Source organism: Mytilus californianus, unplaced genomic scaffold (genome assembly GCF_021869535.1).
Source record: "Mytilus californianus isolate M0D057914Y unplaced genomic scaffold, xbMytCali1.0.p SCAF_6, whole genome shotgun sequence".
In the NCBI taxonomy this organism is placed as follows: Eukaryota; Metazoa; Mollusca; class Bivalvia; order Mytilida; family Mytilidae; genus Mytilus; species Mytilus californianus.
Window position 1 is genome coordinate 108451963 of NW_026262712.1, and position 25314 is coordinate 108477276.

A 25314-nucleotide genomic window follows, 5' to 3' on the forward strand; every position below is an offset into this window, starting at 1 on the left:
GCCAAAAGTATAGAATTTTATTACTCCCCTTCAACTGAAACTTGATTTTACCTTAGTGCCTGAGTTTTATTTTAGTTTAATTGCCCTTTTTTCAATGACATTTTACAAATAAAATTGTCATTTTTCTGACTAGAGCACCCTGCCCTTTTTAAATCCTAGCTAGAACACTGTATCTTCATGTGAATGTGAATATATATATATTTAACAAACAATAGTTAATTTCAGTCCCAAAGATTTTCTTTTTTATTTGGTTGAATTTGTAATACAAATTATATTTTTTCTTAAGTCCCAATACCAGGAATCATCCAGGCCTTTTTTTTTCCATTCAGATAGAATTTGTAAATGTCCTGAAAGTTGGATGAATGATGATTGCAAAGTCCTGATATATTCTGGTTTATATAATATGATTTTTGAAAATCTTGAGATATCCTGAGAATTCCCCCAGTTTTAAGCTGCTTGATTTGAAAGTCCTGACATTTTCTGGAATTCTCCCATTAAGTTTTTTCCTACAAAAAGGACTTATAGCCTAACAGGATATTTTCAGGATATCCAGGATAATCTTGAGATATCCTTATTATAAAAGTTGTCAGGATTTATTTCTGCAAGGGGTGTATGCATCATTTGATGGAAAATGTAAAAATAAAAATATTGGTTACAGAACAGTCATTATTATTATAAATAGTGACAAAAAGTAATTTTAACAAAAAATAATATGTCACATTTAATAAGTTTACACTGGTTGAAATAAAAACCAAAGTATTCTTGAAATCCTTTCCTGTTACAAGATATATACAAGGTATTGCACAGTTTAGGAAATTGTTTGTTGCAACTTTCTAGCAAACAAACTCTTTCTTGCAACATTGCAGAAAAATACTGCAACTTTCTCACGAACAAATATTATTTCAGTAACATTGAGAGATTATGTTACAGGTTACAGCTGCAACAACATGTAACTTTCTTGCTAGTACTTCTTGTAAACAAATATGTTTGCTCCAATATAATAGAAAACTTTTTACCTCAGTAAGGGATGTTAAATTTTCAGACACAATTATGCTGAAATTTTCTAAGTTTTTTTCCATCAAGCAAAATGACAGAGTTTAAATACCATCACACTTTCCATCAACAAAATATTCTAAGTCCAAATTCCATCTCACTTTCCATCAAAGAAAATGTTTAAGTCCAATTTCCATCAAACTTCCTTCATTTCCATCCTATTTTCCATCAGGTGGAATAAATGCCATCATATTTTCCATCAGAGGGTAAAAATGCCATCCAATTTTCCATCAGGGGTTAAAGATGCCATCAAATTTTCCATCAAAAGAATGCGGATGGAAATAAAATTCCTAATTTCCATCATCCTTTGATGGATTTTTTTGGTTTAGGATGGAATTCCATCAAGTACCATCAACTTTCCATCAGTTGTCCAAGTGTTGATGGAAAATGAAGAAATTGATGGAAGATCTAGGGAAGGGTTATGCCCCTTTATAAATGGAAAAATTGCAAAATTTTTAGTTTCCATTCTATAACTTAAGTTTGACTCAACCAAATGTTATGAACTTATACACAATGCTTATTACTACAAAACACAGATCAAGTTTGAATTTTGCTGGCATCACTCTAACCGTTCTAGAGTTATGCCCCTTAACAATGGAAAAATTGCAAAATTTATAGTTCTGTTCTCTAACTTAAGTTTGCCTTATCCAATTGTTATGAAACTTATACACACTGCTTATTACCATAAAACACAGATCAAGTTTGAATTTTGGTGGCGTCACTTTAACCATTCTAGAGTTATGCCCTTTATAAATGGAAAAATTGCAAAATTTTTAGTTTCCGTTCTCTAACTTAAGTTTGCCTCAACCAAATGTTATGAAACTTATACCCTTATGTCCCTTTATACACATAAAAATTGCTGAATTTTTCGTTTCTGTTCACTAACTTTAGTTTGTCTCAACCAAATGTATTAAAACTTATACACAACCGTTTTAGAGTTATGCGTGTTTACAAATAGAAAAATTGCTGAATTTTTAGTTTCTGTTCTCTACTTAAGTTAGCCTCAACCAATTGTTATGAGACTTGCACACAATGCTTATTACCACAAAACTCAGATCAAGTTCAAATTTGGGTAGCGCCACTTTTACCGTTCTTCAGTTATGTCCCTTTATAACTGTATGATATGCAAGCAGGGGCATCATCTGTGTCCACATGTGGACACTATCCACATTTTTTGTTTATTGTTTTGTCATAAATCAGGTTGTTGGTTTCCATCTTTTGAACTGTTTCACATTTTGCCATATTTGGGCCTTTTATAGCTGACTCTTCAATATTGGTTTTAAATCATTAGCCAGTCAACACTGAGGTTGTGAGTTTGAACCCCGCTCGTGCGGGTGCACTCGACTCCAATCTTAATTGACTAGGATTGTCAGTTTTCCTATCGAAGGTTGGTGGTTTTCTCTGGGCACTCCGGCTTCCTCCACCAATAAAAACTGGCTGCCACGAAATAGCCCAAAAACAGTGCTTAAAAGTGGCGTTAAAACACCAAATATCAAATTAAATCAATATGGGTTTTATGGCATTGTTTAAGCCAGTATGGTGTACTTTATTTGGCCTATTTTTACTTTTTTGATTCAATGACTGTTCTGACATGTCTGATGAGTCTTTTGTAGACGAAACACATGTCTGGCATACAAAATTTTGATCCTGGTATCTATGATGAGTTTATTGATTAAGCCAAATGTCAAAGAAATGCAACATAAAGTAAATCTCCAGTGGTAAATAAGCCAAATGTTAAAGAAATGCAGGTAAATAAGCCAAATGTTAAAGAAATGCAGGTAAATAAGCCAAATGTTAAAGAAATGCAATATAAAGTAAATCTCCAGTAGTAAATAAGTCAAATGTCAAAGAAATGCAGCATAAAGTAAATCTCCAGTGGTAAATAAGCCAAATGTTAAAGAAATGCAGCATAAAGTAAATCTCCAGTGGTAAATAAGCCAGATGTTAAAGAAATGCAGGTAAATAAGCCAAATGTTAAAGAAATGCAGGTAAATAAGCCAAATGTTAAAGAATAAAGTAAATTTTCAATGGTAAAGTGCTCAGTTTCTGTTGCAGGTGTATTCTAACCACATTACAAGTGTTGTAAACATTGACTTGTTGGTTGTTGTTGCTTTCACCATTGTTTGAACATTATTGTCTCATTGCAGAAGGTAAAGTGTGGAGTACTTGTCAATGAGACAGCAACTCAGCAACACAATAGTGTCACATAGGTCAGCATTTGACCTTCAGTAATTAGCAAGCTAAACGCCTACTATTAAATTGATATAAGAAGATGTGGTATGAGTGCCAATGAGACAACTCTCCATCCAAGTCACAATTTGTAAGCCATGATTTTAGAGGGATTAAACTTTTACACACATTGTTTTTGTTTTTTGTTTATTTTAATCACAAAAATTTTGTCCCCAAAATATCATGTGTAGATGTGGTCTTCCAATTTTATATTTTAATTAGATTGAATTATGGGTTTTCCATATCAAACATGGACTTTGTCATCTGAAAAGGTGGAGTTTTTCCTTGCAAAAAATTGTTATTGAAAGAAAAAGATTATATTTTTGTTACTAGGTATTTTAGAAGTGCAGAGCAAGAAATGGGACAATATTAGTCAAGAAATAGGACAGTTTTAAATTATTTCCTGGTGTCTTTGTGGTGTTATATTTCAAGTTAAATTATTGGTTATGCACAGACAAATTAGAAATTGACAATTTATTTTGAATAGAGTTTTTAGAAAATGCTTTATAAGGTTTTTTATAAATGTTTTTTATACTACGCACAAGTTACGAATACTAGTAATAAATAGATTCAGATCTTTTTAGTATGCATCACTACTCCCAAATAAATATTCATGAATTTGAACTATAATGGACTTGTTTCGTGATTTTTTTTACAAGGATATTAGATAAAGTGGAAACACGAAGTCATCAGATTTGTTTATAAAAAGAACTAATGACATGTTTACCTATATATATATATATATATTTAATTGTTTTGAAATGTTAAATCTTGAGGAATTTGAAATGAACATTGAATGATTTTTATTCATCAGTATACTCAATGTTCACACTTTATATGGATTTATATTAATATCCATGTTAAAAGTCATGTGAATATCAAGAAAAAAATTAGGTTTATTGGGTTACACTTCAGATTCAAGTAGTTTTAAAAAGATTTTTTTGCAAGTCATAATACATGTAATTTATAAGGTAGTTAAGAGTATTAAAAGCATACCTTTCAAAATGTGAAGTACATATTGATTTTCTAAATGTTAAACCAACAGTAACCAAATGTGCATTTAGGTTAATTCCTGTATGTTACTACATACTTTATTACTGTTGTTACTTCTTGTCAGATATACCTAGACTTGAGCATATGGGTTATATAGTTTCAATGCAAGATTTAAAAAAAAATACCATATGGAATAAGCAAGAGTCATCAAATTTTGTGTGCATTAAGGGAAGCAATAACCTTTTTGCAAAAGAATTCCTCTCAAGCTAGTGCTAGTGGCCCTTTAACTTTCACTTCACTGTGAGGTGAGAGTTTTTTGCTCCGTGTTGAAGGCCTCTTTGTGACTTTGAGATGGAGAACAGTAATAAAAGTGCTGATCCTTTGCTTTTTGTGTTTTTTTTTGCTGTGCATTTACTGATTTTGTGTCATGGATGGATACCCATATCCTTTGTTTTACTATTGTATTGATTATCAGTCAAAAGAGGTCATTCTGCATTTGAGTATATCAATCACTATTTCCTGTTTAAATGTTGCATCTGTTTAATTCCATGTATCATTTGCCATCCTTAAGGATTATCTAAGCATTAGTCTCTATAGAACTTATAACTTAGAAAAGCCCCTGGTTAGCCCTTATTTTCCAACAATCACTGTCTGTGTCCCTTATCAAAGTGAACCTCTTGTCCAAATCAACCTTGATCAGTTTATGAATATCCTGTAAAGAGTACCCGGCAAAGCCTTAGTGCCTTTTAAGGATTTCCTCCACCAATGAATACCCACAAGGGAGAAGTTTGTGGCCCAACTCCAGGGCACCATGCCTCAATATGTTAGCAAGAGTTTTTAACAAATAGTGGTCCAATCCGCCTGAAGGAGTTGTCTTTTCGTCAGAATTTGAGGATTAGCTAATACCCACAAAATCTATGGAAAATAGTATCTCACAAATAAAAAGAATCCACTGTAATTATTGTTTAATTTAAATTTAAGAACAGAGACTAGAACTTGTTACCAACATTGAAATTAACAAACAGTGAATTAATAATATGTTCCTAAGCTCTAAGTACCCTGATTGAGGAACTCTGGGCCATTCCTGGTGAATCTTATTTTAGTGTAGAATACTATTAGCATGATATGTATACATGCAAAGGACAATACTGATAATGTTTTAACTGAACTTTTAGAGCATAAAGGTATGGTTACCCAATACTGTCTGGAACATTTTGTTGACATGTTACCGGTAATGTGTATACATAAGATTAAACTCACTTATGTCAATAATATACCCTGTTATAGTTGAATTTCCTTGCATGGTTTTCTATAGATCTTAAATTAAATAAGGGTAATTGATCAAAGTTTTATTAGAAAATGGTTTGATTGCATAATTTTATAGTTCATTGTATATATTTTGTTTATACTCAGAAATATATTTATCAATATCTCTTTCAATAAACAACTTTATTGCAATTATATTTCCATGAAGAATCAACTTTTATGGCTTTGAATTAATATTTTAACAACATATAACTGAAATTGTCTTTCCATGCAAATTAATGTTGCCTTGAACCGTGATTAAATTTGATCTGTGATGTAAAACATCACTAAGGTGTTGGTTCTTTTGAAACAGAATGAAGATTTTTATGTTTGTTTACTGTTTACATGAGATTTTAACTGTTTTGTAATTTTTATTAATAATGATATAGAGCTGAGACAATTTGGCTACTAACAAGGCCAGAAATTATTTCAAGGACAAAAAAATTGCAGCTAGACTGTGTCTGATATGTTATTCAATAGCAGTTACAAAAATTCATCCCAACTATTTTTCTAGGGTTGTACATTAGCAATTGCAAAAAAATCAACCTATTTATTTCATATGTTCAATCATAGACGTAAACAAAAATTGATTGTTTTATATGATCTTCTATCTGATAAAATGATATTAAGTTGTGATGTATTTCAAGACTATATTTATAAAGTTGAAAGGCAATTGATAATGCCATCATGATGAAGTAACATTGTATTACAACTGTGTAAAGGTGGTCAGATGTTGTATTGTTTACATTAAATGGTTGATATGAGGATGTTCTGTACATTAACCTGATGAAGCCTTTATTAGATTATAGGTAAAGATAAATAGGAACAGGTGTGTGTAATATCTTTGTTGATTGTTCTCAGTGACCCTAGGTTAATTAATAGAGCAGTGATATAAAAGTTTGATAATCAGAACATGGAATAGAAAGAACAAATAAAAAAAATTATTTTGCTGGCAGGTGTGGATCCAGGATTTTGAAATAAGGCGATGGGTTGGCCTTGTAAAAAGTCTGCACTTATATATGAAGCTCCATTAGGGTCCCCTATTATTGAATATTGCCCTTTGTATAAATGAAAGATTCTGTTTAACCCAAATGATTCAGTCGTTATATTCCGCTGACCTACGATGACTTCATTAACACCTGAATGCATTGACAATGAAAACCTTCAATCATTTATTTTGAATTACCTCAGGATTAACTTATCTCGATAAAATTGAGCTGATTGCTGATTGGTCACCTCTTCTAGAGGGCACCAATCAAAATCCAGGATTTGTGAAGAGGTTTTATCATGTTAGGAATTCAGGCCCGTAGCGGTGGGGGCATTAAGTTTTACCCTTGTCCGTCTGTATGTACGTCCCAAAATTGGTTTCCGTTCTCTAACTTGAGTTTGCCTCAACCAAATGTTATGAAACTTATACACAATGCTTATTACCACAAAACACATATCAAGTTTGAATTTTGGTGGCATCACTTTAACCGTTCTAGAGTTATGCCCCTTTATAAATGGAAAAATTGCAAAATTTTTAGTTTCTTATCTAACTTAAGTTTGCCTCAACCAAATGTTATTAAACTTATACACAATGCTTATTACCACAAAACACAGATCAAGTTTGAATTTTGGTGGCGTCACTTTAACTGTTCTAGACTTATGCCCCTTAATAAATGGAAAACGCAAATTTTTTATTTTCTTCTAAATATCAAGTAATTTTTAAAATTGAAGTTATCTTCTTTTGTCCATGATTATAGTTGAATCAACTACAATCAATGCTTTATACAATGCAATATTTAAATTTGACTTCCACTGATAAAACACAGATCAAGTTGAATTTGGGTAGTGTCACTTTAACCATTATTGAGTTATGCACCTTTATAAATCAAAAGATTGCAAAATTTTTAGTTTCGAACTTTCCATTCTGTAACTTAAGTTTGCCCCAACCAAACATTATGAAACCTATACACAATATTCATTACCACAAAACTAAGATCAAGAACAAATTTTTTGTTTCCGTTTTCTAACTTTAGTTTGCCTCAACCAAATGTTATGAAACTTATACACAATGCTTATTACTACATAATACAGATTAAGTATGAAATTTGGTGGCGACACTTTTACCATTCTTGAGTTATGTCCCTTTATAAACATAAAAATTGCTAAATTTTTCGTTTCCGTTCTCTAACTTTAGTTTGTCTCAACCAAATGTTATTAAACTTATACACAAGCGTTCTAGAGTTATGTGTGTTTACAAATAGAAAAATTGCTGAATTTTTAGTTTCTGTTCTCTACTTAAGTTAGCCTCAACCAAATGTTGTGAGACTTACACACAATGCTGATTACCACAAAACTCAGATCAAGTTCAAATTTTGGTAGCTTCACTTTTACCTTTCTTCAGTTATGTCCCTTTATAACTATATGATATGCAAGCGGGGGCATCATCTGTGTCCACATGTGGACACTTTCCACATTTATTTGACAAAACTTTATTTGATTAACAGTCTAAATATGAGAAAAAAATATGTGACCAACAAATCCTGATAGCTGACTTCCTGTTCAATTAGTGCCACTTTTATTGTTGTTTATGAGGTCAAGTAAAAATGTGGTGATAGATGCATTTGGTAGGCTAAATTGTGTCTCACCTTGACAAAATGGAGGGAGCATTAAGTGTTAGTTACCCTTGTCTGTCAGTCAGTCTGTACAAACTTCTCAGAATTGGTTTCCATTCTCTAACTTTAGTTTGCCTTGAGTAACCAAATGTTATGAAACCTATACACAATGCTTATTACCACAAAACACAGATTGAGTTCGAATTTGGGTGGCCGCCAGGCGTCACTTTTACTGTTCTCGAGTTATGCCCTTTCATTATGTTATATGCAAGCGGGGTCATCATCTGTGTCCCATGGACACTTTCTCCATTTATTTTAGGTCAGTATGAGGAAAAAGCACCTGTAATGCTAAGTGTATGATATTTGGTATGCAATTGTATTAGCTTTGGCACAAAAATTGCCAACGGAACATTAAGCAACAACAATCAATCAATCTCATTTTCATGGAAATTAACCCCCAAGGGTGACTGTTGAATAGAAGTATGGTCACCATTGGTCTTCCTCCGACCGGCGGTAAAACCCTCGTCAAAGTGGGGCATCCGTTTGGCTGTGCGGGATGTACAAATTTTCAGCCACGTCTGGTCAGAATGGGGACGTTAAATCCGATGTCTCGTGTAAAGAGAGTGCCACGCTCTTTGCACGTTAAGAACCTTTGCAACAACTCTTTGAGGGGTCCGTAGGTGATCTGTTGCAAAGCTAAATTTCTGTCCCTATCCAATATACCCTCATTTCCCGTGGCAGTCTAAATTTCCCCGACCTCTACCCCAGATGCCTCTATTACAGAACCTTCCTATTGTATTTATTGTTAATTTGTTCTCGTCCTGAATATGCATGAAATATTTGCCACTGGACGTTAAGCAACCAACAATCAATCAACCATGGAAATTATTTGGCTTGTCTTCTCAGTCATGGTCTATCAACCTTGAAACTTTAATAAGGTCACCACTCACGTTAAGTCGATGATGTTTGTAGTTGTATTACCATTGAAATGGCTCATTATCATGGGGATAATTTGTCGTATTGACCTCAGTTATGGTTCATTAACATAGTTTACATGTAAAAGGGTAACCATATTGATTTTACCACCAAAGCTGCATACATGCAAGACATATCTCTGTGTCAGCAGTTTATTTTATTGCTTTGTTAAAAAATCATGGTAATTTTGTACGGGAAAATGTTGTGTACATCTTTTTACAAGGGTTTTACAGTGTATGATTAAGATATTCTTGTTTACATCTCTGTCTTTATGAAGTTATCTATTATTACACAATGTTTGACTTGTAAACATGACAGAATGTTATATCTGTTGTGAGAATTGCCAGTAAATTCTCAATTGTTGAACTTGCTTTGATGGCTGTATAGATTTTTACAACACAACAGAGACATTTTTGTGGCTTACCAGTTGTTATTTTCTGTCCTAATTAAAGTAATCAAATTATCATTAGGGTGTATGTTTTAAATAACTAATTGAAGGTCAGAAAGAATAATATGATTGCATTGTAAATAGTTATACTGATCAAACAATATTAGTTGTTGTCATGCAGTATTGTTCAACAATTTAATTGGACATCTACATTTTGAGAGGACAGATTTTTATTCTGACAAAGATTTAGTCTGAGATTACTCTGATGTCCAACGGCTGTTTTGCCAGACAAGCTGGGGCCGTGGGACAAAACAGCCGTTGGACCTCAGAGTAATCTCGGACTAACAAAGATTCAGAAAATATGTACCATATTATGTTTACTAGTCAAAATATGATTGCTGCTATTCGAAATATTTTCTTGGGAATTTTTCAAATTCTAAGGATTTTCTTCCCAAGGAATAGATAACCTTTGCTGTATTTAGTCAAACCTTTCGGAAATTTGGGTCTGCTAGGTATTTAACTTTGTACTTTATTTGGACTTTTTAACTTTTCTTATTTGAGCGTCACTGAAGAGTCCTGTAGACTAAATGTGCGTCTGGCGTACAAAATTTTAAAAATACCAGGTGGCATATTTAAATTTAAGTTTTTGAACCCCATGGAAAATTGACCCCAGGTTCATTTTCAGCCATGGAATATCCCCTCATGAAGAATTGTCCTTCCCTGTATGGAAAATTGACCCCAGGTTTGATTTTCAGCAATGGAATATCCCTTCATGAAGAATTGTCCTCCCCTGTATAGAAAAATTTTCCCCAGGTTTGGTTTTCAGCCATGGAATATCCCCTCAAGAAGAAATGATCTCCCCTGATGAAAAATTGATTCAAGTGATGGAGAATTTCAAATAAAATCACAAGATAAATTAATTATGAGAATTTTTAAATGATAAGGTTCTCAAGGAATATAAATAGATATGACATCTTCAATATAATGATGTGATGATATCACATATGTATATGATTCATAAATGTTTATGTATTTTAAAAGTGTAGTAAAATGTAAGTTAAGTCTGTTTATCAGTAGCCACTCAGATCAAGGAAAGTCTTTCTTGAGTATTTACAAAGGATGTACTGATTAACCACTTGCCTGTCACATGACACTCACCGTTTCAGAATCTACAGGACTAGGGATCATTTTATTGTTTGTACCCAAAAATAACGTCACGTCATTGGTTGAATTTAAATTGTTTAGGACATTTTTAACCAATCAGGACGCTTTGGTGTACACTTTAAAAAATATTACCCAGAATGCATTAGATTCTGAAACATCGAATTATAGTCACATTTTTCTGTGGAACAACAGTCAGAATTTCAAATAATTAGATATCAACTCCTTGTTTACCAAATACTATATATTCTTTCACATAATGGCCATGTATGAAATCTTTCTCAGGAACCATAAATCAGGGCTTTCTCAAATTTGAAATCGAGCAACATATGAGCATATTATATATTATGTGATTGCATCAGCATCTGTACATTATTTGCTCATCAACTTCCTGTTAACTGTATACTTATAGCAGAGGTATCATTTGTGAGCATTAACTCACAGTTCAACTTGTTTTATTTTCATTCTATCTGTTTATATAATTATGCTCTACACATTTTCAACCTTAAAAAAAATGGGTTAAACCCTGGTCCCAGTTTGGAAATTTTTTTATAACTTATGAATAAAATGAGTTTAATAAAATACTTGTTTTGGATTGATTCTTGCACTAAGAAGAGAAGAAACTTTTGTTAGATAATTTTGCTTTGACTGCAATTACATTATGTTGTGCTCGAAAATTTTCTGGATCATTGTATAGTAAGTAATAAAGCTATGTGATTTAGACCTTAGAATAAAAAGATGATTGCCAATGACACAGCTATCCACCTGAGACCTGTTTTGAATGTAGAACAATGGATCTAAATGATCTTTTTGGTTGTTCTAATTGTAGGAAACAACAAACAATAGTTCACTTTAAAGCATTATCTCTGATATCTGTGTCTCTTTTATTAAAGATAGACAAAAACAAAAATACAGAAAAAATCATTCTTAAAAATAGAAAAAATAAAAAATTCTTTTTTTTTTCTTTATAGATACAGAATTTTAGAACATTCCATGGACAAAGATGGCCTGACAGAAGAACAGGTAAATATATGCATAGTGGATATTGTAAATGCTAATTTGTTTTCATCATTGTCAGGAAAAGAAGATGATATTTTAACATCATATTTTGATAATGTAAGATTCAAACAAGATTCATGATAGTGGTCACAGATGTTTAAGAAATAGTTTGTATTTGTTTATAATAGTAAAATTCATGACATACTTGTGTTTGAATTAATGTGACATCCTCAGAAGTAAAGGTCATTATATAAAAACAAGCAGTAATGAAAAGTTTTATGTATATGCTTTTAAGTCATAATTACATTTATGTAAATGCATGTTAATTAATACTGTTAAACAAAGGAAGTTGATGTTCATGATAAAGATTTGTCAGAGATGTCGAGGACATTTACATTTTAATTAATTAACCTTCTTTCGTGAAAATGATTTTAAGTTGTCACCTTCCCCAGATACAATTTATATCAATATTACCAATTTAAGCAATGTGAGAAAAAGTTGCTTCTCAAATAAACTTGAGCAATCACAAACATGTTTAACCCTCCATATAAAAATAAGAAGATGTGGTATAATTGTGAATGAGACAACTCTAAACCAGAGACCAAATGACATAGACGTTAACAACTATAGGTCACCATAAGGCCTTCAACATTGAGCAAAACCCATACCACATAGTCAGCTATAAAATGCCCTGAAATGACAATTCAAATGAAAAAACTAACGGCCTGATTTATGAAAAAACAATGAACGAAATACAAATATGATATACAGTGCCTGTCCCAATTTAGGAACCTTTAGCTGCTTACATCCACATCTAAATCTAACTATAAAAATTAACTGCACTTCGTGCTGTACCCTTAGGGAAATAACCTTTACGGGTTGACAATTTTGGATATGCACCTTTTCTATGGGCCATAATTGTATGAAGGCATCTTTCTGATGGAATAACTTAAACCTACCTTGTGGCATGAATTTCCACTTTCATTTATTGCAAGATCCCTTTATAAATTAGAATAAATTTAGACTGTTATCAAAACCTTGATGAATTCAAAAATTGTGCAATAGCATAAAGCACTTTCATGGCCATACATGTACATGACCAGTGACATATTAAACTACATTAGACTCAGAGTATTCTCAACAGTAGCAAGATTAGCTGATTTTAGATTATCATTGAATTACTTGGTAGTAACTAGTAACACTTAACATTTTGATAACTTTGCAATTACAAATAGTCTTACTGCCGATTATCAATGTTCCAAACCTATTGATGACTTTTAGATTTTAAAAATTAAGGGTAAAATGCTTGGGAATCTTAAAAATGATGGTATGGCAGAAATTCAAATTGTTCCCAATTACAAAACATACCTGATCATATGTTGCGGTGTGTTTTAGCCATGTGAAATGAGTGCCATGTAAAACAAATCATGAATAAAGCATGTTAAGGTGTGTCTAGTTGGCAGCCGTGGTTTTGACATAAGGATTGAGAGTGTTTCATTGATTAGTTGATTGTTATATAATATTAAATGACAAATATTGCACGAACATGTAAAATACTTCGATATCTAAACCTTTGCTGCTGAAATTAAGGCTCATTAATACATGCTGTTTTACAAAATTCTGGAGTGCAGTTTCAACATTTTGCCTAAAAGGACTTCACATGACATGTACCTTGAAATTGTCATACTTAAGAGGGAAAATAGAAAATCATGTAATTGAGTAAGTCATTTGGCTTGAAGTAATTTATGCTCATTTTCAGAAAAAGAAGTTGTATAAATATATACATTATGTCAACATCTTTACAGAAACAAGACTTAAGACAACAGCATGCAGTAAAAGAAACAGAATTTTTACGTCTTAAAAGATCTCGGCTTGGAGTAGATGACTTTGAACCTCTTAAAGTTATAGGTCGGGGTGCTTTTGGTGAGGTAGGTTAGGTTGTTACATAATTAGCATTACAATACTGGTACTGAAAATTAGAACGAACAATACCAGCCATGTCCATGAAGTACATCAGAAATATTGGGAAATAATAGAGTTATGATTATAGACTTTATATATTGGTATAAAAATATATTTGACACCCATTTCTTCATAATTCTCATGAAATTCAGACTTGTTCTCATTGTTTAAGGCAGTACTGTTGCCTACATCCACTTCATTTGCAATCATACCACATCTCCTTATTTTTATATTGTTAACTCAGAACTGCTGAATTTTTTGAAAATGCCTTGTAGTTTTCAGAATTTTTATGTTAAAATGGAATTTTTGTTTCCTGTATACATATTATTATAACTTTATTAATTAGATTTCATTGCAAAGAATGATTTTTCAAAATTAAGCATAAAATGTTTTTCATTTGTAAAAAACTATTCAATGGACAGACAATCAGTGAAAATTTGCCAAAATGAGACAAAAATGAATTAACAATACTTTGAAAAGAAATAAAAGTATTGTACATGATAGCGGTATATGTTCAGAAATTATGTTTCAAGTTGCTACTGAATTTATTTTTCAATGATATTTTAGTACTGTAAATTCAGAAATTGGTGTGTGCATTTAGTATTCTGTTGTTAAACAATATATACAAAATGTGAGATTATGTTTTACAATTTCAGGGAATACTGCATACAAAAAAGCCATAAAAATTTAAAATGTCAGCTTTCATTTTTCCAAAACAATATTTAAAGCATCACAAAAGTCTGAATTTACAGTATTAGTATAAACAAATATAAATGTTTGAACTTTTGAACTTGGTGTTCTTAATAAAATAATTGTATTAAAAAAAGATAGCAGGAATGGAGGAAATATGCTTTAGAAGTTTGCAGGCAGCATTGCTAAATTACAAGACAATTCTTTGAGTCAATTAAAGATAAGGAAGAGCTCTTTAAATATATATTAAATATGACCATTAACTTGTCCATCAGAAGATGTATTTGTAACAATATGAAATATGTGAAATAAACATTATCCACTGTCAGAAGAAGGTTCATCTGTATTAAGTGACATTGTGTAAGATTAACAATAAATACATTTCTCTAATTAATACACAATTTATCCCTTTCCTGACCTGTTGATTATTTTAATTTAATCACCGTGTGATTTGTTTGATCTCAGTTCTTCATTGGTCAAAATTCGATTATGACGTCAAATTTTCTTGCTTTCCTCTGAAATTCCTATTGTGACGTTATGAAAAAAGGCTACCATGCCTGATGACGTCACGTAGAAAGAACACATCATTTTGCAGATTGTTCGAAAAGAAGAATTAAGATTGTCTGCATATTGCCTAAAAATCATTAGAGAAACAGATTCCACCACCAAATCTCATGCAATAGGATATTTATCCTCTCTCGACAGTTAAATTTTGAACATTTAACTGTCTCGAGTGGATAAATATCGTAGCACACTTGATGCAGTGGTAGAATCTATATGTACCAGGAGGTTTATAAAATCTGTTGCTTTCTATAAAAACACAATGATTCAGCATGAATTTGACCCCATCATGGAGTATAATATTGCATCAATAATACATGAACCCTACACAGATGTCTATGGATAGCATATTTCATTACCTGTATTCATTAATATCTACTATGACCAGGATTCTGTAAACATTTTCAATCATTTAATGATTTTAATTTGCATGATAAAAAGTTATTCAAATCTTAGTCAATACACTTTCAAGCTGTGTCTTATTGGAGTTGAATGACACAAATATCAAAATTAGCCTGATCCAAAAAATGTTTGATAAAATTGTAAGTCCTTGGTTTAAGTCCAAGGATGTTTGAATAATGTCGTCAATTTAATTGGTGTAAGGAGATTGACTTTTTTCATTGATATAGTGACTTAAGATTTCAGTTGTACTATTATAGTAAATATCCTTGTGTTTTATGGTTACACATGTAATACTGTTTTATAATGCCCAACCATGTCTTCCAAAAAAGGTATCAAGTTGATTAAAGCATACGTTATTGGGATTTTCAGTTTTTCATAGTTAATGAAATATAAATAAAGTTAGTCATCTTTGTAAAAATATACATTTAAAAGATTTGCCAAATAAGACTAATTTCAAAACTATTTTATTGTTTCATTAACCAAAAGTTTCGTTATCTCTTCATTTTTTTTTACATTTAAATTCAGTAGAAATGAATGGCAGAAAAAGGAAGATTATATAAAATAAAGTAAAACAATTAGAAACAGTAGGAGGAAATAGTTGAAGGAAATTACACACTATTTTAGACTATTTAAGTACTATTTTGTAGTGATCCTGTTCATGACATCCCACTAACTCCTTCCTGTCTGTTTAAAAGTATAAATATCTTTTTATACAAATTTTGAAAAATGCAATTATTTCCTTACTCATATTTATTTTCATCCAGAATATATAGATTTCTTATTCCCAAAATTTTAATTGCGTCACGATTTTTATTAGAATGACACACCCTGAATGAAGTTATAGACCCTTTCATGCTAATTAAAGTTTTGATTTCACATAGATTAAGTGCCCTATATAATGATTGAAGTATGAAAAATCAATTTAATCCATGCATATTTTACCATTTTGGAAATTTAACGTGTCTCAAACAAACATGTAGGCATAAAGTTGAGGTTTTATTTTTGACACTAGTAATGTCTGTTCTGAACAATACTTGAATGTCTACTGAAAATATATCCATTGTAACTTACTGTACTGTAGAATTATTGTAAGGGCAAAACAGATGTGACTTTGATCTTTTATGTAAGATTTAGGTAAAATAATTATTTAGATATAGAAATGACAGTTAGTTTCATGTTTTAGATAAAAAAAAAATCTTCAAAGTTTGCATTAAGTGTTTTGAAGAACCATGTTTAATCTGTAACATTTCTCATAATTAGTCCTATGTGTTCTTGCTTTAACCCAATTTAAGTTCAGTTTTTTAAACCAAGTGAGTGAAGATTTGTAGGTTACACTTTAAATATTGTAAATTATTTATGGAAAACTAGCGTGGAAACACTTTGCGTAAAATTGAAAGCAAACAAAAATAAGGGTTGATATTATTTATTGTGTTTAAAACTTTAAGTGTTCAAATATTTAATTTGTAATCCACTTCCTGTTAAACGTAAACTTAACATAAAAGTGAGGTTATTGATTGAAGATTGTACATATTATCTGTGCACCCTCCCAATAGATCAATACCATAAAATGTCAAATACAACTTATAATCAGTTGTGTCCCATAAATGTTGCCAGATTTTGAAATAGAACTTAAATTTAGTGCTTTCATAATAATGTCTCAGTTTAATAATCTGGATTCCTCTTCAGAACATTTGTACCTTTTATTTCGACAACCTAATTTATAATTCCTATCTTAAGGGGATTTGTCATTCAATTTGGTTTACTGCCAAAATATGACTGCTTCCTTACATAACACCATCTTACAAGGGAATTAGTTGTGATATAGATAAGTCAATAGGCTATCAAGTCTTAAGCTTCCAGTAACTCACCATCAGTAAGCTACAAGCATGTTTTTGAGTTGTCAGTAACTCACCATCATTAAGCTACACGCATGTGTTTGAGTTGTCAGTACCTCACCATCAGTTTTCTACAAGCATTTTTGTCTTGCCTTGACGGAGTCAAAAAGCGAGACATCGGTATGCTGTTTCCGGCGTTGGCGGCGGCATCAACAATGTATTAGTTTGTGATTAGGTCTAGTTTATGGTGAACCACTAGTGGTAGGTCAATGATATTTGGTATGCAGTTGTATTAGCATTGGCACATCTCATTACCATGGAGATTATTTGGCCCTGCCCCCTCAGTCATGGTCTATTGACTTTAAAACTTTGCTTAGTTTACATGTATCAGTTTGTGATTAGGTCAGTTAATGGGGAACCACTACTGGTAGGTCAATGATATTTGGTATGCAGTTGTATAAGCATTGGCATACCTCATTTCCATGGAGATTATTTGGCCCTGTCCCCTCAGTCATGTTCTATTGACTTTAAAACTTTTGCTTAGTTTTCATGTATTAGTTTGTGATTAGGTCAGTTTAAGGGGAACCATTACTGGTAGGTCAATGATAATTGGTATGCAGTTGTATAAGCATTAGCACGTCTCATTTATATTGAGAATATTTGGTCCTTACCCCTCAGTCATGGTCTATTGACTTTGAAACTTTTGCTTAATTTTCATGTATTAGTTTGTGATTAGGTCAGTTTAAGATGAACCACTAATGTTAAGTCAATGATATTTGGTATGCAAATGTATTGGCATTTGCAAGTTTTATTTCCATGGAGATTATATAACCCCACCACCCTCATTATGGTTCATTGACTTTGAAACTTTAGCATAGTTTACAAGTTAATGTTTGTGTTTAGGTTTGTTTAAAGGGAACAACTTATGATAAGTCAATGGTATTTGGTATGCTGTTGTATAAGCATTTGCACATCTCATTTCCATGGAGATTGTTTAGCCCTGTACCTTCAGTCATGGTTCATTGACTTTGAATATTTGCATAACTTACATGTTAAAGTATTGCTATTTCAATTTCAACATTTGCATTATCAAAATCACAAATAGGCGAGACATATCGCTGTGTTAACAGTTTATTTTAGTTGTCAGTTACTCACCATCAGTTGGCTACAAGCATGTGTTTGAGTTGTCAGTTACTCACCATATGATTGCTACCATTTCAGTTACTCACGATATGATTGCTATCATTTCAGTTACTCACCATAGGTTGGCTACCAGCATGTGATTGAGTTGTCAGTTACTCACCAAATGTTGTCTACCAGCCTCTGGTCGAGTAGTCAGATATTCACCATAGATTTTAGCTTTACACAGAACACTTTAGTTTCCTCAAATGTAACTGAAAGCCATGAAATTTTAGAAATATTACTCAAGCATTCCCCAGAAATCTTTTGATAGATAAGGTGTTGACTAAAAAGATTGTGGTCATGAATTTTGAAGGATTAGGGGTTAACTGAAAGGATGATGGTCATGAATTTTGAAGGATTAGGGGTTAACTGAAAGGATGATGGTGATGAATTTTGAAGGTTTAGGGGTTGACTTAAAGGATGATGGTCATGAATTTTGAAGGTTTAGGGGTTGACTTAAAGGATGATGGTCATGAATTTGGAAGGTTTAGGGGTTGACTGAAAAGATTGTGGTCATGAATTTTAAAGGTTTAGGGTTTGACTGAAAGGATGCTGGTCATGAATTTTGAAGATTTAGGTTTTGACTGAAAGGATGGTGGTCATGAATTTTGAAGGTTTAGGGGTTGACTGAAAAGATTGTGGTCACGAATTTTAAAGGTTTAGGGGTTAACTGAAAGGATGATGGTGATGAGTTTTGAAGGTTTAGGGGTTGACTGAAAAGATTGTGGTCATGAATTTTAAAGGATTAGGGGTTGACTGAAAGGATGGTGGTCATGAATTTTGAAGGTTTTGGGGTTGACTGAAAGGATGGTGGTCATGAATTTTGAAGGTTTAGGGGTTGACCGAAAGGATGATGGTCATGAATTTTGAAGGTTTAGGGGTTGACTGAAAGGATGATGGTCATGAATTGTGAAGGATAAGGGTTGACTGAAAGGATTGTGGTCATGAATTTTGAAGGATTAGGTATTGACTGAAAGGATGGAGGTCATGAATTTTGAAGGAATAGGGGTTACTGAAAGGATGATGGTCATGCATTTTGAAGATTTAGAGTTTGACTGAAAGGATGGTGGTCATGAATTTTGAAGGTTTAGGGGTTGACTGAAAGGATGATGGTCATGAATTTTGAAGGTTTAGGGGTTGACTGAAAGGATTGTGGTCATAAATTTTGAAGGAATCTAGGTATTGACTGAAAGATTGGTGGTCATGAATTTTGAAGGTTTAGGGGTTGACTGAAAGTATTGTGGTCATGAATTTTGAAGGATTAGGTATTGACTGAAAGGATGGAGGTCATGAATTTTGAAGGATTAGGTATTGACTGAAGGAATGGTAGTCATGAATTTTGAAAAGATGGGGTTTATATCTAGTAATAAGGCATTTTAATTGTTAAACATGGTGTTAAAACCACAGCCCACAGACAGACCATCATGGATAGAATAAGTTTACTATTGTTCAGCTTACTAAAAGTGTACAAACACCAGAAGTATGTATGTATTTACATGCATGGTATCAAAATAACAACCCATTCAAGTTAGATGTTTACATTATGTCAGGATTAATTTAGGTAAATTGCTCCCTTTAAACAGTGATTATTTTACAATTGGTTAATAGACGGATATATTATGCTTGCATGAGAGTTTATTTAGTACAATTTACTACATTAAATAGGTGATAGGTATAGAACAAATTGACCTAAATCATCACAAATTTCCTGGAATATGACCTGCAAGTTGTTGACAAAAAGATTATGATTATATTTATTTTTTTAATTTTTAATGTGCGGATTGTGAAAAATATTCATAAAAAAATTAAAAAAACAAAAACTTTTAATTTGTTTTTTGGAATATTTGGATATTGTGATGTTTAAAATACTTATCTTCATGAGAAGAAGTTGTGACTATTTATGACCATAAAGGTGATATTTATACCACAAATTGCCATTAATCATGTATCATTAGAATTGTGTTATTAACTTCTGTGTATTATATTTAATTAAAATCAAAAATAAGATAATTAAACGATGACCATTGTTTATGTACACTTATTTTTGACAGTTTGTTTAAACTAATTTTTGTGTCATTGTAATTTTAGGTACGATTAGTACAGAAGAAAGATACAGGTCATGTATATGCAATGAAAATTTTAAGAAAAGCTGACATGGTGGAAAAAGATCAGGTACGACTATAACTCTGGATCTTTTAAAGTATATTAGAGTTTGTTCAAGTTATTGGAATACTATTAATAATTTCTGATCCCAGATTAAGCCAGAACATGCCCATTTAACCTTTTTGATCCTTATATCTGTACACTTTGTCCAGATTTTCCACAATGATATTTCTGTGATATTTTTCAGTAAAATCAACTTAATGACATGATATTGATTAAGAACTGATTGAACCGTAAGTGAGCATGGGCCTAATCTGCCATCTTGGATCGCCAATGATCAGTATAGGTGTAACACCACCAATTCGGGCCTGGTCAGAAAGCACATACCAGAAAGTAGTACATATTTAACACAAAATAGTTCCTACGCATGGGTGTAACTTTCAAAATATGTAGAATATTTTGGTAATTTTGGTATCAAATGAAAGCTGAATGACTGGTGATCATTGTAGATAACTTTTTGACTTATAATTTTGAATAATAAAAAAATTGCAAGTAATTTAAAAAGGAGGGTACATTTTGCCAGGTTGTCAGATCTGAAGTACCTGTTTTGGTACATCCGGGGTTCAGGGAACCAGTTCTCTCTTACATGCAATTAAAGGTATGTTGATTTTTTCAGTACAATACACCATAAGGTGTTGCGTTGACATGCAATGATCGTCACTTTATTTGAACTTAAGACAAAAGAGCTGTGCCTGAAATTGAGGAATTTAACATAGAAAGCAATATTAATGGGGCCTTGAATTAGTGGTGTACTTCCTATATAGATAACTGAAATTAGAAAATTATGATACAGTAATGCAATTTGTTTTGTGAGACTTTCCCTTTATTTAAAGAAGACATCTATATTGATAATCATATGGTGATAACTCGTTTGACCAATACACTGAAGATGATTTATTCGAAAGTCTCTAGAATTAGGTTTTTAATGATAATAGTATTGTATAAAAGAATGGAATGTTGATTTATCTGTTTTTATGTCTGGTCGACAATAGTTGAAGGGCAATATGTTTTCTGGTCTGTGTGTCCATGCTATATTCTGTCAGTTATTCTGTTTGTCTGTCCCGTATCAGGTCAAAATTTTTGGGCAAGGTAGTTCACAAGAAAGTTCAGGTCACATCAACGTGAAACTAATAATCGCATTTTCATTATGAAATGAATTTTTATGCCCCCGCCGTATCAGAGGGGGCATTAAGTTTTACCCTTGTACGTCCGTACGTATGTACGTCCCATAGTTGGTTTCCGTTCTCTAACTTTAGTTTGCCTCAACGAAATGTTATGAAACTTATACACAATGCTTATTATGAAAAAATACAGATCAAGTTTGAATTTTGGTGGCATCACTTTAAACATTCTAGAGTTATGCCCCTTTACAAATGGAAAAATTGCTGAATTTTTCCTTTCCGTTCTCTAACTTAGGTTTGCCTCAACCAAATGTTATGAAACTTATACACAATGCTTATTACCACAAAATACAGATCAAGTTTGAATTTTGGTGGTGTCACTTTAACCGTTCTAGAGTTATGCTCCTTTACAAATTAAAAAAATTGCTGAATTTTTCGTTTCCGTTCTCTAACTTTAGTTTGCCTCAAACAAATGTAATGAAACTTATACACAATGCTTATTACCACAAAATACAGATCAAGTTTGAATTTTGGTGGTTTAACCGTTCTAGAGTTATGCCCCTTTACAAATGAATTTCACGAAACCTTTTTAGATAATAAGGACATACTATGTAGTTGTGCATATCGACAGGAAATTACGATTCAATTTTTTTTCTAGGAGTTTCGCCCCTTTGAACTTATTTACTTTAATGTACTACTGCAACCTTTTGTCATCGCAACTCCTGTCAAACCACACAACAGAATTTCATGAAACCTTTTCAGATAATAAGGACATACTACGTAGATGTGCATATTGACAGGAAATTACGATTCAATTTTTTTTCCAGGAGTTACACCCCTTTGAACTTATTTACCCAATATACTACTGCAACCTTTTGTCATCGCAACTCCTCTCAAACCACACGACAGAATTTCATGAAACCTTTTCAGATAATAAGGACTTACTACGTAGATGTGCATATCGACAGGAAATTATGATTCAATTTTATTTTCTGATACAATTTTTTTTTCTTACACTTATTTTATGTCTCCAATGACAATGTGGGGACGTGGGGTATGTGAGCGCGCTCACTAAGGTTCTTTAATTACTACAAAACTCAGATCAAGTACAAATTTTGGTAGCGTCACTTTTACTGTTCTTCAGTTATGTCCCTTTATAACTTAATATGATATGCAAGCAGGGGCATCATCTGTGTCCCATGGACACATTCCTCATTTATTTATATTATACACAAGATTAGGTTTTGACCACAAATTCCCAGTTTGCTAATCATAGGAATGTTACAGTGTGAAACCAGTATAGTCTCAGGTTTATGTTTTTGGTTAAGGTAGATTAATATGAAGTTGTGGTCGCACTTAGTACAAATGTTCATTGTGAAGTGAGCTATTTAAATTTAATGCTAAAATTACGTTTTTTTCCTCAATTTCACAGTCACTAAACATGGGAATATGATAGTATGAGTGTGGAATTGTGTCCAATGGACACATGTTCATGATTCTAACTTAGACGAGTCAATGAGTTTTGGATTTATGAAAATTTGTCTAGACATCATTTTCCAAAGTCCAAAGATGCATCAAGGTTATACAATGTAGTATTAGCTGTTATCATTTTATAGCAAAAGTTTAAAATTAATCTAAATTTGATGCAATTTCCTTGCATTTTTTTTCTGATGGAGACATGAATAATAAATTATAGCAATGACATTTTCGCTTACTGCCTGTTTTACAATACTATGAATTAAGAGTTGGGTATGCTTATTACAACAACCTGTGCATTATTGTTTTATATGACACTCCACTTTAAATAACAATACATTTCTTAACTATGTGTTATCTTTGACCTACATTTTCATTTTTAATGTGGCCTTTTCTAGGTATACCATAAAGTTTATTACTCAGAAATGTTTTAAAGTTATAAATATATAAGAAAAAAAGTCCTTTGTAGAGTAATAAATATTTGAAATTCAAAACTTGAATAGCACAAATAATCCCATAGTTAGTATATAACTGTTTTACAACTAGAATTGTTATTCCCTTAATCTATTAGTAGGGACTAGATTGCATTCATCTTTTCCTTCTGTTCGACAAATATTTTTTGTCACACTTTTTCTCAGGTATTGTTGAACAGAACTTCATGCCATCTAGATTTTTTTTCACCTAAATGATGTTTTGTGTGCACCTTTTATGTAATATACTAGTCATTGAGCTTTGTCTGTCGTTACACTCTTTCAAATGACCCTTAAAAAACTTGCTTTCACACTTTCAGTTAAATGTCTGTAGTCTGTTTCACAAAAAAACTTACTACTAAGATTGATCGTAAGTCATGAACAATTCAGTATACTTACGATCAATCAAAGTCGTAAGTTTTTTTGTGAAACCGACTCCTGATTTACATGAAAGTTTATTACTACAAATTTTACATGTAAACACTTGAACTCTATAATATACTGCATCAAGATAAAACAAAAGAAACTAAATGCTCAGATATAAGAACAATGGAAAAAATCAATACAAAAACTATCTGTTATTACATTTAATTTTCAATTTTTTCATTCCCAGCAATATAATTTTTTGGTAAATATATACTTATCAATTTGTTTTATTTCAGATCGCTCATGTACGAGCAGAACGTGATATTTTAGTAGAAGCTGATCATACCTGGGTTGTGAAAATGTTTTATTCTTTCCAAGACCAACAAAATTTATACCTCATAATGGAATTTTTACCTGGTGGTGACATGATGACATTGTTGATGAAGAAAGACACTTTAACGGATGAGCAAACACAATTTTATGTGGCAGAGACAATTGTGGCTATAGATTCCATTCATAAACTAGGCTTTATACATAGGGATATTAAACCTGATAATTTATTGTTAGATGCTAGAGTAAGTACTTGGTGTTAAAAAACAAACAGTTAGGGGTTGGTGTTTTTACAATGGAAAACATAGAAATCAAGAAATGAAAAATTTCGAAATAAAAAAAAATTGCGGCAAGCAGTCTTAAAATATTCGATAAAAGAGAGGCGAAAGATACCAAAGGGATATTCATACTCATAAGTTGAAAATAAGCTGACAATGCCATGCCGAAAAATGAAAAAATGACCAAAAGACCAACAACTTTACACAAAACACAACATAGAAAACTAAAGACAGGTATGAAGTTTGTGTATTCCAATGATATAATTGATATTTTAATATGACGCTCTTCAAACGCTTTGAGTGTACAAACCATGGTAAAATACAAATATATTGTATGCCACCTCATCAGCAATGTCATGGTTTGAATGGGCCGTTCCAATCATACTCCCATGTCATAAGCTTTTTATGAATAAGTTACACCTGTTGATCCGGGGAAAGTGGCATAAATGACATCATTTAAAATTGACTCTTACTGTGACATAACATAAGCATGGTGACATTGGAAATGTGCGGGGAAATGCACAAATGCGAAAGTGGTTTAAAAATTGAAACACTAAATGATGATTCAAATTTGTTAGGCCATTTTCTTAAATAAAGAGTCAGATTTATTTAACTTGTTCAGTAATTAAGTCAGTAATTATACAAATGAAATTGATATAGGTCTAGAATATTTATTTGTGGTCTGCTTACACAAATACTTGTTGGAAGCATCTCACATCCAACGTTCTTCATAGAAAGTGTGAAATAAAAAAATCCTGTAAATAAACGGTCTAAA

At 32.0% G+C, this 25314-nt stretch overlaps 1 protein-coding gene and 1 long non-coding RNA gene across 3 annotated transcripts in view; both read left to right on the top strand.

Moving 5' to 3' along the window:
- The window catches only part of LOC127704275 (serine/threonine-protein kinase 38-like), a 65031-nt gene that overhangs the window by 25454 nt on the left and 14263 nt on the right, over positions 1-25314 (top strand). For both annotated transcript variants that reach the window (XM_052208270.1, XM_052208269.1), the window contains exons 3-6: positions 11676-11727; positions 13509-13631; positions 20424-20507; positions 24228-24506. In XM_052208270.1, coding sequence (XP_052064230.1) covers positions 11676-11727; positions 13509-13631; positions 20424-20507; positions 24228-24506 — 538 coding nt within the window. The remainder of the gene's footprint in view (positions 1-11675; positions 11728-13508; positions 13632-20423; positions 20508-24227; positions 24507-25314) is intronic.
- LOC127704310 (uncharacterized) lies at positions 17813-20109 on the top strand. Its single transcript, XR_007983212.1, has 3 exons — positions 17813-18777; positions 18821-18863; positions 18993-20109. It is a non-coding gene; the product is annotated as an uncharacterized LOC127704310 (long non-coding RNA).